This window comes from Serinus canaria, unplaced genomic scaffold, assembly GCF_022539315.1.
Source record: "Serinus canaria isolate serCan28SL12 unplaced genomic scaffold, serCan2020 HiC_scaffold_123, whole genome shotgun sequence".
NCBI lineage: Eukaryota > Metazoa > Chordata > Aves > Passeriformes > Fringillidae > Serinus > Serinus canaria.
The window spans coordinates 1-13586 of NW_026108237.1; the positions used below are offsets into that span (position 1 = coordinate 1).

Consider the following 13586-nt stretch of genomic DNA (forward strand, 5'->3'; position numbering starts at 1 on the left):
CAGAGGGCGCTCACCGGCAGAAGCGGATGCCGAGGGCGGCGGGCAGAGACGGGCGGAGGGCCCGGGCCAGCCCCGCTGAGCGCACAGGCACACCGACACCCCGCACCGCCTCCGCGCCGCTCACACGCCCACCCGCCCCAGCCACCTGGCAACGGCAGCGCCCCGGCATCCGCCCCCGCCATCCATCCTCCCGCCATCCCATCCCATCCCATCCCATCCCATCCCGGCATCCCGCATCCGCCATCCCGATCCCGCCCATCCCCGTCCACTCCCCGCCCGGCAATCCATCGCCATCCCATCCCGTCATCCCGGTCAACCCGCCATACCGTACCCATCCCATCCTCATCCCCGTGCGCCATCCCGGCCTCCCGCCATCCCGTCCCATCCCCGGCATCCCGCCCATCCCATCCCCCTCCCAAAGCTCCGCACTCCCATCCCGTTCAACCCGCCTCCCTACCTATCCCGCCCCATCCATCGCCATCCCGGCACCCGCCCTCCCGAACCTATCCCTCCCGTCCCCATCCGCGCCGTCCCGGCAACCCGCCATCCCCCGTTTCCTATCCCCATCCCATCCCTCCCATCAATCCCGCCCCGCCATCCGTCCCGCACCCGCCATCCGCCCATCACCCATCCTCCATCCCCCTCTCTCCCCGTACCCCCGCCATCCCAGCACCCCCGCCATCCCGTCTATCCCATCCCCATCCCGGCCCCACCCGCCGTCCCATCCCATCCATCCCCATCCATCCCCCCCATCCCACCATCCCGTCCCGCCATCCCCGCCACAAGACAGGAGGGATGGGATGAGGTCACCTTTGGGGTCCCTCCTAACCCAACCCATTCCCCTCGCGTTCCATGATCCCATTCCCCAATCCTCTGATCCCATTCCATGATTCCACAGTCCCTGACCCAGCTCAGAGCTTGGAATGAGATCATCTTCCCCTTCCTCCCAACCCATTCCCTGATTCTCTGATCCCCTCCATCCCAGATCCCATTCCCCAATTCTCTGATCCCATTCCACAATCCCATTCCTCAAGTTCTCTCGGATCCCATACCCCAGTTCTCTGATCCATCCATGATCCCATTCCCCGATTTTTCGATCCCATCCCATGATCCCATTCCGCGATTCCATGATCCGGTTCCCCAGTTCTCTTCCATGATCCCATACCATAATTCCATGATCCCATTCCCTGATTCCCTGATCCCATTGCCCAGTTCTCTGATCTCATTCCATGATTCCGTTCCCCGATTCCCTGATCCCATTCCCCTATTCCAGGATCCCATTCCCCAATTCAATGATCCCATTCCCCAATTTTTCTGATCCCATCCCATGATTCCATGATCCCGTTCCCCAATTCCATGATCACATTCCCCAATTCCATGATCCCATTCCATATCCCAGATTCCCGTTCCATGATCCCATTCCATGATCCCGTTCCCCGATTCCATGATCCCATTCCATGATCCCGTTCCCCGATTCCATGATCCCGTTCCCTGATTCCATGATCCCGTTCCCCGATTCCATGATCCCGTTCCATGATCCCGTTCCCCGATTCCATGATCCCATTCCCCGATTCCATGATCCCGTTCCCCGATTCCATGATCCCGTTCCCCGATTCCATGATCCCGTTCCCCGATTCCATGATCCCGTTCCCCGATTCCATGATCCCGTTCCATGATCCCGTTCCATGATCCCGTTCCCCGATTCCATGATCCCATTCCATGATCCCGTTCCCCAATTCCATGATCCCATTCCCCAATTCCATGATCCCGTTCCCCGATTCCATGATCCCATTTCCTGATCCCATTCCCCGATTCCCCGATCCCTCCCTCGGCGCCCTCCCCCCCCATTCCCAATTCCTGACCTTGTCCCAGTCGGGGCGGCGGGCTGGTGCGGCTGCGGAGCCCGGAGATGGAATCCCGCTGCTCCTGGGCCGCCAGCAGGTCCAGGGCCAGCTGCAGCCCCAGCGCCTTCACGTCCCCCTTGCCCAGCGCCGAAGTCATGTACAGGTGCAGCTCCAGGAACTTCCCTGGCAATCCCAGGCATTCCAGCTGCCCGCCGGGATCCGGCCCCTCTCCAGGGCCTGCGCTGGGATGGGGGTTTTCCTGGGAATGACCCCGATGCTCCCGCTCACCTCCCGGCTCCAGCTCCGCCTGCTCCGCCTCCAGCTTGGCCAGGAGGCCCAGGAACCACTGCAGGTGCTGCTGGTCCCGCGTGATCCAGATGAAATCCACCTGGCAGGGCGGGAAAGCCTCGGCTTGGGCATCCCCCTGGATCCCGGTGCCAGATCCCAGCACTGGATCCCGGCACCAGATCCAGCCCCCCTTCCCAAAGCTCCCAGATTTGAGGGATGCTCCCGAGCTCTCCACCCCAGCACCCTGGTAGCCCCATCCCTGGCCAAGCCTGGATCCCACATCCCCTCTTGCTCCCGTTCCCATTCCCACCTTCCGGAGCGTCATCTCCTCATCCCGCCGTTCCTCGCTCCAGGAGAAACGGCAGCTGGGGCAGCTCTGCTTCCGCCGCCGGTACCTGCACGGGAGAGCAGCACTTCCTGCCATTCCTGCCCACTCCTGCCCATTCCTTCCCATTCCCTAATTCCATGATCCCATTCCCCAACTCCATTATCCCATTCCTGACTCTTCCTTCCCCTTCCTTCCTTTTCCTGCTCTTTCCTTCCTTTTCCTTCCCCTTCCTTCCTTTTCCTGCTCTTTCCTTCCCCTTCCTTCCTTTTCCTGCTCTTTCCTTCCTCTTCCTTCCCCTTTCCTTCCTTCTCCTGCTCTGTCCTGCCTCCCTTCCCCCCTTCCTTCCCTTGGCCTGCTCTTTTCTTCCTTTCTCCGTTCCTTCCTTCCTGCCTCTTTCCTTCCTCCCTTCCCCTTCCTTCCTTTCCCTTCCCCTTCCTTCCTCTCCTTCCCCTCCTTCCTTTCCTCCCTTCCTTCCTTCCTTCCTCCCCTTCCTTCCTTCCCTTCCTCCTTCCTTCCTTTCCTTCCCCTTCCCTCCTTCTCCTTCCCCTTCCTTCCTTTTCCTTCCCCTTCCTTCCTTTTCCTTCCCCTTCCTTCCTTCTCCTTCCCCTTCCTTCCTTTTCCTGCCCATTCCTGCTCCTTCCTTCCTTTTCCTGCTCTTTCCTAACCTTTCCTTCCCCTTCCCTCCCGCTGCCTGCCCATGGCCAAGCTCCCTCCAGCGCCTTTCCCCCAGCCCAAATTCCCAAGGAAAACCCTGGCACCGAGAGAGGCCCCACCGGTGGCCATGGGAACGAATCCCAAGGATGGAGGACTGGATGGGCAGCTCCACCCGGGCGTGCATCTCAAATCCCTGGGATGTTCCCGGGCTCCAGGGGGACCCACCGGAACATGATGCTCTGCAGGATGGAGGCGAAGGGGGTGATCCCGATGCCGGCTCCGATGAGAACGGCGTGCTCCGAGGTGAAGATCCGCCGGCTCGGCGTTCCGTAGGGACCGTCCAGGAAGCACTGGGACAGATCCAGCAGTTCCAGGGGCTGGAGCAGCTCCCGGGTGGAGGAGAAGGGCACAAAAGGGATCCTGGAATTTGGGATCTTCCCGGGGTTTTGTGGGAGCAGGGAATGGGTGGGAAGGACTGGAGTTTTCCAGCAGGGCAGGGTTTGGATCAGCCTCAGGTGGCATCATCCATGTGCAGGGATGGAGCAGCTGGGAATGGGGATGGGATGGTGGGAATGCTGATCCCAGCCCATTTCCCGGGATCTAGGAAAGGTGGGAACATCCTCACCTTGACGCTGCAGCTCCGCTGGCTCTCCCCGGGCTCGGTGCCCTGCAGGAGAGGGGAGCAGTGACCATCCCCCCTTCCCAAGCACTCCCAAAATTCCCTGGATTTGGGGTGTTTTCCCACCGGGCTGCACACACAATTCCAGCTGTCAATGCCGCAATAATATCCAAGGAATTTCTTTCCAAAGAGGAGCTTTTTAAGGAGCTTTATCCCATTTGGGATCCAGTCCCTGTCCCCTGGGATGGGGGCAGTGCTCACCCCCTGCTCCAGGTCCTTTCCCGGGAAAGCAACTCCGGAGGTTCGGAATGCCGTCAGCTCCACTGCTCCATCCCTGCCAGAGGCCACGGATCCTTCCTGGGAACAAAGGCTGGAATCAGCAGTGGGATCACCTCTCCCAGGATCTGCTGGGCCTCCAGCAGGGAGTGTCATAGCAATTCCCATTCCATGGAGCACAAATTCCCATTCCATGGGACACAAATCCTTCAAGGCTGGACAAGCAGGGAATGTTCATCCCGAGGGATTCCCCAGCTGGGATGACTCCATGGGATCCACTCCACATCCATCTGTGCCCATCCCTTTGCTCTGATCCCAATCCCACAATCCCACCTGTTCCCAGTGCCGGCTCCTCCGCTCCCTGCGGCTCTTCCCAGGCGGATTCGGCTCCGGGCCGTGCAATTCCAGCTGCTGGAAGTACTCGTAGAGCTTGGTGGTCCATTGGCCCCGTGCCCGGATGTGCAGCCAGAGGGTTTCTGTGGGATCAATCCCAAAATCCTGGAATTCTCTGGATTGGGAAGAACTTCAAACCCAACTCATCCTATGGAACTGCCTCCCATAGCCCGGCTCGCTCCAAAAGCCCCATCCGAGCTGGAAAAACGTCACCGTGGGCATGGAAAACAGATCCTGGGGGTGGGAAGTGGGTTCCAGGGGTGGGAAACGGATCCTGGGTGGGAAATGGATCCCAGGGGTGGGAAAACGGATCCTGGGGATGGAAAACGGATCCCAAGAGCAGGAAGCAGATGCCAGGGGCGTTAAGGGAAAATTCCAGGGGGATTTTCAGGGAGCAGGAGGAACCTGGCTGCTCCGGGGCGCTGCTGATGGAGAAGGGGTGCCACTCGTAGGCGGCGATGGCCGGGACGTTCAGGTAGACGTAATCCCCCGGCTGGAAGCGGAAGGATTTCGGCCTCTGGATCACCAGGTGGGTCACCTGCAGGAGAACGGGAGCAGGAAAACTGGGAATGTCCAAAGGATGTCTCCCGCTGGTTTCTGTGCAGAGGAAGTTCTGGGTTCTGCCCCCCCGCTGGGTTTGTTCCCCATTCCCTGCCCAGTTTGTGTTGCACAAAATCCCAGTTCAAATTGGGCTCAAACTACGGGATTTGGGGAAAAAACTCCGAGTTCCAGGAGTTTTTGTTCTGCTCCGCTTGTTCCGTGAGTTTTCATTTGACAAAACAGGGAAAAAGGCCTGGAAATAAAGGAATTCCTTTGGCCTCCCACTTTTCCCTGTTTGTTTGTTCCTTCATTCCCAGAGTGCCAGGAGGAGGTGGGAGACGGGATGGTAGGATTTGAGATGGATGGATGGATGGATGGATGGATGGATGGGATTTGGGATTTACTCCCACCTTGGAGGGCAGCAGCTTGGCCTCCAGGATGTGCAGATCGCCTGCCCGGCGCCACACCCAGCCCAGAACCTTCTCCAGCACAAACAGGGAGCCGGGAATCAGGAACCACTTCCAGAAGTGGGGACCGTGCAGGAGCAACAGGAACCACACGGGGATGTAGCAGAGGTGGCTCCAGTAAAACACCTGGGAATGGGAACAGGAATGGGAATGGGAACAGGAATGAGGATGGGAAGTGCTGGACCCAAATGGTGCTTCCTGGAAAAGGCAGCCCAAGGGAATCCTGCAATCTCTGGGGTTTGGGATAAGGAAAGGACCTTAAACCCATCCAGTTCCAATCCCAGCACCTCCCACTATCCCAGGGCTGCTCCAGGGACACTCCCAGGGATCCAGGAGCACCCACACCTTCTCTGGCAATCCCATCCCAATATCCCTGTGGCGCTGGGAAACCATTCCCTGGGTCCCGTGGGGAAGCAAATCCCAGGAGCCCCAAACTGCGAGTGTGGCGTGCCCAGGGCTCCCACCAGGATGGGCACCCAGGGGTGCTCCCCCTTCCCACCACGGCACCCTCGGCATTCCAGCCGGGAATTCCCATGGGATCACCTCGAAGTGGCCGCCGCGGCGCACGCAGGGGCTGGAGCAGGCGAGCATGGCCAGGAGCAGCGCCAGCAGCGCCAGCCCGGTCTGCGGGGCAGTGCCACCAACGCCACCGGCGCCCGGCCGCGCCCGCCGCACGTACTCGCCCAGGGCCACCAGCCAGTCCCGCTGTGCCAGGCCTGGGGACACGGGCACAGCTCAGCTCGGCCACCCGTGCCACCCCCGCTGCCCTGCCGGGAATGCCCCGGACCTGCCCGGGCCTGTCCCGGGGCTGTTGGCACGGAGAGCAGAGGGGGGAGAGCCCTGGCACCCGCTCTGGGATGGCACTGGGGGTACCAGGGTGTGGGGTGCTGGGATTTGGGAATGCCGGGATTTGGGATCCCGCTCGGGACCTCGGCTGTCCGGCGGGAGCCGCTAGAGGGGGATCACAGCCCGCGGCTGCCGGCCGTGCCCTGCCCGTGCCATGTCCCTGTCCCCGCCCGTGCCCCCGGCAAGGCCACCCGTCCTCCACGGCATCCCCCCCTCCTTGGGACACGGACACCCCTTCCATGGGATCCCGGGACACGGACACCCCTTCCATGGGATCCCGGGCCATGACCCGCATCCCTGGGCTCCCTGTCCCCGTGTCCCCCTGACACTGACCGGCCTGTGCCAGGTGTGTCCCCGTGTCCCTGTCACTGACCGCCTCTGCCAGGTGTGTCCCCGTGCCCCCTGTCACTGACCCTCCTGTGCCAGGTGTGTCCCCGTGTCCCGTGTCACTGACCGGCCTGTGCCAGGTGTGCCCCCGCGTGCGCGGTCCCCAGGGCCAGCACCAGGTGTCCCACGCGCTCGTGGCCCTGCACGTGCAGCTCCAGCGGGAACAGCTCCGCCAGCGGCGTGGAGCGCAGCCAGGTCAGAGAGCGCCGCAGCATCAGCGCCTGGGGACAGCGACGGGGACGGGGACAGGGCAGGGGACAGCGACAGGGGTGAGGACGGGGCAGGGGGCAAAGAGGGGGCAGGGGGCAAAGAGGGGGCAGGGGTGAGGGCAGGGACGGGGGGCAAAGAGGGGGCGAGAGAGGGGACGGGGACAGGGGCGAGGGAGGGGACAGGGGACAGCGCTGGGGAGAGGGACGGGCAGCAGGCGAGGGAAGGGGTCAGGGCACCCGGAGATACCAGGGGCAAATGGAACTGGGAGGCACGGGGAGATTCCAGGGGGAACGGGAAATGTTGGGAGACAATGGGAAATTCCAGGGGGAACGGGAAATGTTGGGGGGCCTTGGGAAATGCCGGGAACAGCAGGAAACTTTGGGCCAGCACTCCTCCTTGCTAACCCGGGACCCTCCCGGCCTTCCCGGCTCCCTCCCCTCCGTGTCCCCCGGTGTCCCCCGGTGTCCCCCCGGTGTCCCCTCGGTGTCGCGGGCACTCACGGCCAGCAGGGCGCAGTTGAGGTTGAGGCTCTGCCCGCAGCCCCGGGCCAGCGCCAGGGCGGGGCCGCGCTCCCGGTGCCACAGAGCCCCCAGGGCGAGCAGGAGCGCCGTGGTGGCGACCCAGCCCCCCAGGCAGCACAGCCGGGCCCGCTGATCCCCGCGGGATTCCCGGGAAAAGCAGCACGTCCCGGCCCGCTGATCCTCGCGGGATTCCCGGGAAAAGCAGCACATCCCGGCCCGCTGATCCTGGCGGGATTCCCGGGAAAAGCAGCACAGCCAGGGCTCAGCAGGACTGGGACTGGGGGGCTTCAGCCAGCTGGCAGCACTGGGAAAATGGGAATTGGATGGGAACTGGGGAGGGGTTTTGGATGGGAATTTGGGGGTGTTTGGATGGGGAATGGGGAGCTGGAGAAGTATCCAGCCCGGGGTGGTACCCGGCCCTACAGCCAGAGCGGCAGCATCCCTGCATCCATCCCAAAATCCAAATGCTGCACCCATCCCAAACCATCCCTGCTCCAATCCCAAACCTCTCCAGCTGCTCCCAGCCCCACTGTGGGCTCCCCATGGAATCCTTTCCCAGAAATCCCAGAGCTCTCCTCCCCACCTGATGCTCAGGTTCTCCAGGAGTTCCGGAAACGCTTCCAGCTGCTCCCGGAGCTCCGGGAAGGTGATGGAGCCGCTGTGGTCCCGGTCGAGGGCCTGGAGAAGGGCCTGGCTCAGGGCCCCCAGCCGCTCCTCGGGAAGGGCCAGGGAGCTCTCCCGGAGACACCCCCGGAGCACCACCCGCAGCTCCTCGGCATCGATGGAGCCGCTCCCTGGAAACCGGGAGAATCCCGATATCCCACAGCCCTACGGAGTCACCTCCATCCCGATATTCCAGTCCTACGGTCACCTCCATCCTGATATCCCACAGCCCTACGGAGTCACCTCCATCCCGATATTCCAGTCCTACGGTCACCTTCCTCCCGATATTCCAGTCCTACAGTCACCTCCCTCCCGATATTCCAGTCCTACAGTCACCTCCATCCCGATATTCCACAGACCCACAGAGTCACCTCCATCCCGATATTCCACAGCCCAATGGAGCCACCTCCATCCTGATATCACACAGCCCCATGGAGTCAGCTCCTTCCCGATTTCACAGCCCCATGGAGTCTCCTCCATCCCAATTTTCCAGTCCCAATCCAGGAATTTTCCTTGCAGGGAGGAAAAACCTGTTTGGGTCAGGATCTGCTCCCTGGAGAATCAGATTGATCCCAATATTCCACAGTCCTACGGAGTCACCTCCATCCCGATATTCCACAGTCCTACAGATTTTCCAGTGGAAAATCCTGGATGAGTCAGGATCTACTCCCAGGAACCAGGATAATGGGAATGGCATCCAGGGGAGGTTCAGGTTGGATCTTTGGGAATATTCCTTCATGGAAAGGGCAGCATTGGAAGGGAACTTGGGGACAGGGCTGGGCATGGGAATGGTTGGATTCGATCTCCGAGAGCTTTTCCAACCCAAACCATCCCAGAATTTCAGGAAAGCAGGATGGGGAGTTGGGAATGGAGCGGGGCAGATCCTGCTCTCCCTGGCTGATGGAAAATCCCCAAGTGTGACCAATGGAATCCTTGTCTTCCCACAGGAATTTTCCCATTCCCACATGGAACGAGGGCAGCAGCCTCATGCCAGCCAAAGCCGGATGCTCAGAGAAGACCAAATCCCAAATCTATCCCAAAAAACCCCAACGAATCCCATTTTTCTCCTCTCACCGTCCACGTCGTACACCTGGAAGAGGAAGCGGAGCTTTTCCGTGGAATTCCCGCGGAGCAGCCGGCGCAGGGATCCCAGCAGCTCCTCCCGGCTCAGGGAGCCGCTCCCGTCGGAATCGAAGAGCGCAAAAAACCTCTCGGCAAAGAAGGACTGCGGGAAAAGCGGGAATGTTCCCATGGAGCAGGGAATCAGGAACGTTCCTATGGATCAGGGAATTCCCACTGATCCCTCCCCTCTTCCCACGGATCCCATTCCCTCTTCCCACGGATCCCTGACCTCCTTGACCTGCAGGGCGGATTTGAACTCTTCCAGGCTGATCTCCTTCTCCTTCCCAGCGACATTCCCAAATTTCTTGCTCACCCAGCGCAGCCACTCCGCATCCGCCGCTGTTCCCATGGTTCCGGATTGATCCCTAAATCCCAACAATCCCTTTTTGGGATCTCCCAGCCTCGCTCCAGAGAGCTCCCGGCATGGAACGTCCCAAAGCTGGATCCTGCAGGGATCAGCTGCATTCCATGAAATCCCAAATTTTCATGGAGCTGCCGAGCCCAATTCCTGGGATAATCACGGGACCCATGGGAGCATCCCTGGGGATTCCTTTTTCCCAGGAAACCTGAGCAGGCATCATCTCCCATTCCCATTCCCTCCAAAATTCCTCCAACCCTCCACGCTCCATGAAATCCATCAGCACTTCCCAGCATCCCAGATTTCCCCAGGATCCAAAGGAAAATCCAAGTTCCAGGAGCCTTTTCCCATCTCCAGCCTCTCCCGTTCACCTCCAACTGGGACACTCCAACGGGAAATCCTGGAAAAGCCCGCAGTGTTCCCAAGGAGCGGGATGGGTCCGGCTGGGATAAATCCCAAATCCCTGCTCCCTCCTCATTCCCATTATCCCTCCCTTCCCAAATCCCGCCCAGCTCCGGGGCCTGTCCCGATCCCGCTTTTTCCAGCTGTTGTTTATCCCTTTGCCAATCCCTGCATTGGACATTCCCTGTCCCACCCATCCCTCGGGAATTGTGTTCCTGCCAAATCCATCTGGAGCCGCCATTCACGGGATGCACTCCCGGACTCCGGCCCGTCAGGAACACACCGGGAATGTCTTCCCCAGCCTCCATCCTTTGATTCCCTCCGGAATGAATCCGCCTGGGACCAGGTTGCCATGGGAATGTCAGGAGCAGATCCAGGCACAAACATTCCCGATTCCCACATTCCAGAGGCATCCAAGCCCCCGGGTCCCACCTGGAATAACCATCAGGAGCTGCTGGAGCACGGGACCGATCCCAGAAAATTCCAAACACCCCCAGGATCTCAGGATGAACTGGATTAAATCCAGCCCTGTCCTATCCCAAACCCAGCCTTTTCCCGGGATCTCCGTGCCTTTATCCCGGTATTTCTGGGATCCCAAAGGTCTTCCCTGGGATGGAGCCGTTCCCTCCTTTTCCTGCTGCTTCTCCAGCTCTTTGTGCCACATCCAGGTGCATCCATAGGGAGAAATCCAGGAATTCTTCTGCTCCACGTGGGATTTGGGGCTCCAAGGAATGGGAATTCCAGGTGGGAATGGGGGCTGGCAGCAATGGGAGCTCCATTCCCAATTTTCCCTTGGATTCCACGGGATTTGCTCATTCTGAGGAATTCAATCCCTGTTTTTCCCACATTTTCCCTGGATTCCCTGGTTCTCTGAGGAATTTAATTCCTTTCATTCCTGTTTCTTCCAGGAACCACACTCCATTCCCAAGTTTTCCTTGGATTCCAAAGGATTTGCTCATCCTGAGGAATTCAATCCCTGTTTTTCACAGGAAACCTCCCCCAATTCCCAAATTTTCCTTGAATTCTTCCTTCAAATTTATTCAATTTTTCCACATTTTCCACCCCTTCTCCCTAAATTCTGAAGGATTATCCCAAAATTCCTTGGACTTTTAACTCGTCTGGAATTTTTGGGGCATTTTACCAAATTCTCCCACTAATCCAGGCCAATAAAGCAGGAAAATCTTGGAATATTCCATTAGAAAAATTAGGAACATTGCAATTATTCCACAAATTTTTCCATGAAAAAGAAAATTAATTTAATGATAATATTTAAAAAATGGGAATAACATTTTCCAACTGATTTTAGGGAATTTTGGAGCCATCTCAGAGTGTCCTTCCTTATTTTTTACCTCCATCTTTTCCTCATTTTCTTGTCAGATTTTCCCAATTTTTTCCCTGGAATGCTGCAAAATTCCGATTTTAAGGAGTTAAACCACAGACTGGAAATTCTTGTGGAATCCCAAGGGTGTTTTCCATGCAATTCCTGGATCCCAGGGATTTGTTTCATCCCAAAGTTCCCCAGCTGGGAATGCTGAGGGTGGGAATTTGGGGAATTCTGGGAAGTTTTCCATTCCCAGCTGGGCAGAGCTGGGAGTCGTTCCCAAGAAAAAGAAGGAATTCTTTGTGTGGGAAAACAAAGGGACGTTCAAGGGATGAACAAACAATTCCCAGGGATTTTCCATGGGAATCCACCCCAGGAATGTGGGGCAGGAACGGGAGGATTCCCATGGAATTTAGGAGGGAATCCTGGGAAAAGAAAGGGGAAAACTGCAATTTCCTGGGGGAAAAAAAACAAGGGGAAAAATCCCACAAATTCAATTAAAAATTCCTGCTAAAATCCAATCCCATCAATTCAAAATTCGTGGGAAAATAAACAAGGAAAAATCCCAGAAATTCCTGGTAAAAATAAATCCCATCAATTTGAAATTCCTGTAAAAATGGCCAAGGAAAAAAACCTCGAATTCCTGAAAAAAAAAACCCCAATCCCACAATTCCAAATTCCTCTTAAACATAAACAAGGAAAAATCCCACAAACTGAAAACTCCTGGTAAAAATTAACAAGGAAAAAACTCCACAAGTTCCTGTTAAAAATTAACAAGGAAAAAAACTCCATAAATTCAGAATTCCTGGTAAAAATGGACAGGACAAATCCCACTGAAAATTCCCCTTAAAACCGCATCCAAACAATTTCAAATTTCGTGGTAAAATACACAAGGAAAAATCCCAGGAATTCCATTAAAAATTCCTGGTAGAAACAAACCCCACGAACTCAAAACTCCTCTTAAAAATAAACAGGAAAAACCCCACAAATCCCATTAAAAATTCCTGTAAAAAGCAAGGAAAAAAACCTCAAACTCCTGCTAAAACCCAATCCCATAAATTCCAAATCACCGATAAAAACAAGGAAGGAAAAATCCCAACAATTCCCATTAAAAACCAACCCCACAAATTCGAAATTCCTGCAAAACCGAAGCAGGGAAAAAACCTCCAGGAATGAAAAGCCACAGAAGGAAAAGTTGCACCCTGGGAAAACAACCCTTCAGATTTATTCCCAATACCACAATTCCCATTTTGCTTTGAATTCCCAAACCCCTGGAATACAAACAACGACGGGAGCAGCTTTAAACATGGATTTTTGCCTTGGAACTGGGAATAAATTCCCTCAGTAATGAAACAAAAAGGAATTTTCTGCACCTTCAAAACAACCAAAATCCACATTTTTCTTGGGAAAAAACAAAGGAAAAAGCCGCTCTGGATTCCCAGAAATTCCTTTGAAATCCCAGCTTGTCCCAGAAATATTTTTTTCCCAGGAGAAAAGTCCTTTTCCAGAGGTTTTCAACAGCACCAGGAGCAGAAATTCCGTGAAAAGTTCCTGAAGATTCAGCCCAGGAGCCACCTCTGGACACACCTGGAAAGGAGAAGTTCAAACAGAGCTCAAATCCGATTCTGCCTCATCCCCAAATCCCAGAAGATTCAAAAAGTTTGGAATATTCATTCCAATCAAGGATTTCTCAGCCAATCCCAAACTTCCACCCTAAACCCCTCAAACATCCCAAAAAAAGGAACATTTTGCAGTTTTCTTTTCTGAAGTCGGAATTTTTACCTGGAGTTGGATCCAGCTTTTCCCGTCCCATTCCCAACGCAATTCCTGCCGGTTTTATCCATGTTCCTGGAATTTTTCCGTGCTCACAGCTCAGACTTTGTCTGCATCCTGTCCTGTAAAACACATGGATAAAATCAAGTTTCCCAAGGATTTTCAGCATTCCCTTGATGCCTTCCAACAGCTCTATGGGATTTTCCAGCCCTGTGTTTTCCCGGGAAAGCAGGAAGGGATAAACAGGGATTTTAGAAGGAATCAAAGCACTTTTTACCTGAGTTCTGCTCCACCTGATGGGAACAGTTTGGAAATCCCAAACCCTTGGAAAAGAGCAGCTCTGGGTTTGGATCCTCATCCTGCAGCACCTGGAAAAGGATCCGGGAGCAGGGAATGGTTTGGGATGGGAAGGAGCTTCAAGCTCATCCCGTTCCTCGGGCTGGGATCATTCCCACCATCCCAGGCTGCTCCAAGCCCACCTTGGACATCTCAGGGATGGAGCCCTGCGAATTCCAGCCCAGCCAGGAATTCCTTCCCAATATCCCACCCCAGTCTCCCCTTTCCCAGTGGGAAA

The 13586-nt window shown here is 56.6% G+C and overlaps 1 protein-coding gene and 1 long non-coding RNA gene across 2 annotated transcripts; both read right to left on the reverse strand.

The window, feature by feature from the left end:
- Positions 1 to 14: 14 nt before the first annotated feature.
- Positions 15 to 9507, reverse strand: NOX5 (NADPH oxidase 5; the record flags this gene model as incomplete). The annotated part of the gene is given in 16 exon segments (XM_050987692.1): positions 15 to 145; positions 1863 to 1881; positions 1883 to 2027; positions 2133 to 2232; positions 2443 to 2527; positions 3340 to 3464; positions 3740 to 3781; positions 4343 to 4485; positions 4808 to 4940; positions 5353 to 5535; positions 5953 to 6125; positions 6710 to 6863; positions 7353 to 7677; positions 7957 to 8167; positions 9111 to 9261; positions 9388 to 9507. Coding segments are annotated over 16 exon segments (2240 nt in total), but the record flags the coding sequence as incomplete, so codon positions are not given.
- Positions 9508 to 12434: 2927 nt separating this feature from the next.
- LOC103816122 (uncharacterized) lies at positions 12435 to 13576 on the reverse strand. Its single transcript, XR_624895.4, has 3 exons — positions 13290 to 13576; positions 13022 to 13134; positions 12435 to 12826 (listed from the first exon to the last, which is right to left on the reverse strand). It is a non-coding gene; the product is annotated as an uncharacterized LOC103816122 (long non-coding RNA).
- Positions 13577 to 13586: the final 10 nt, after the last annotated feature.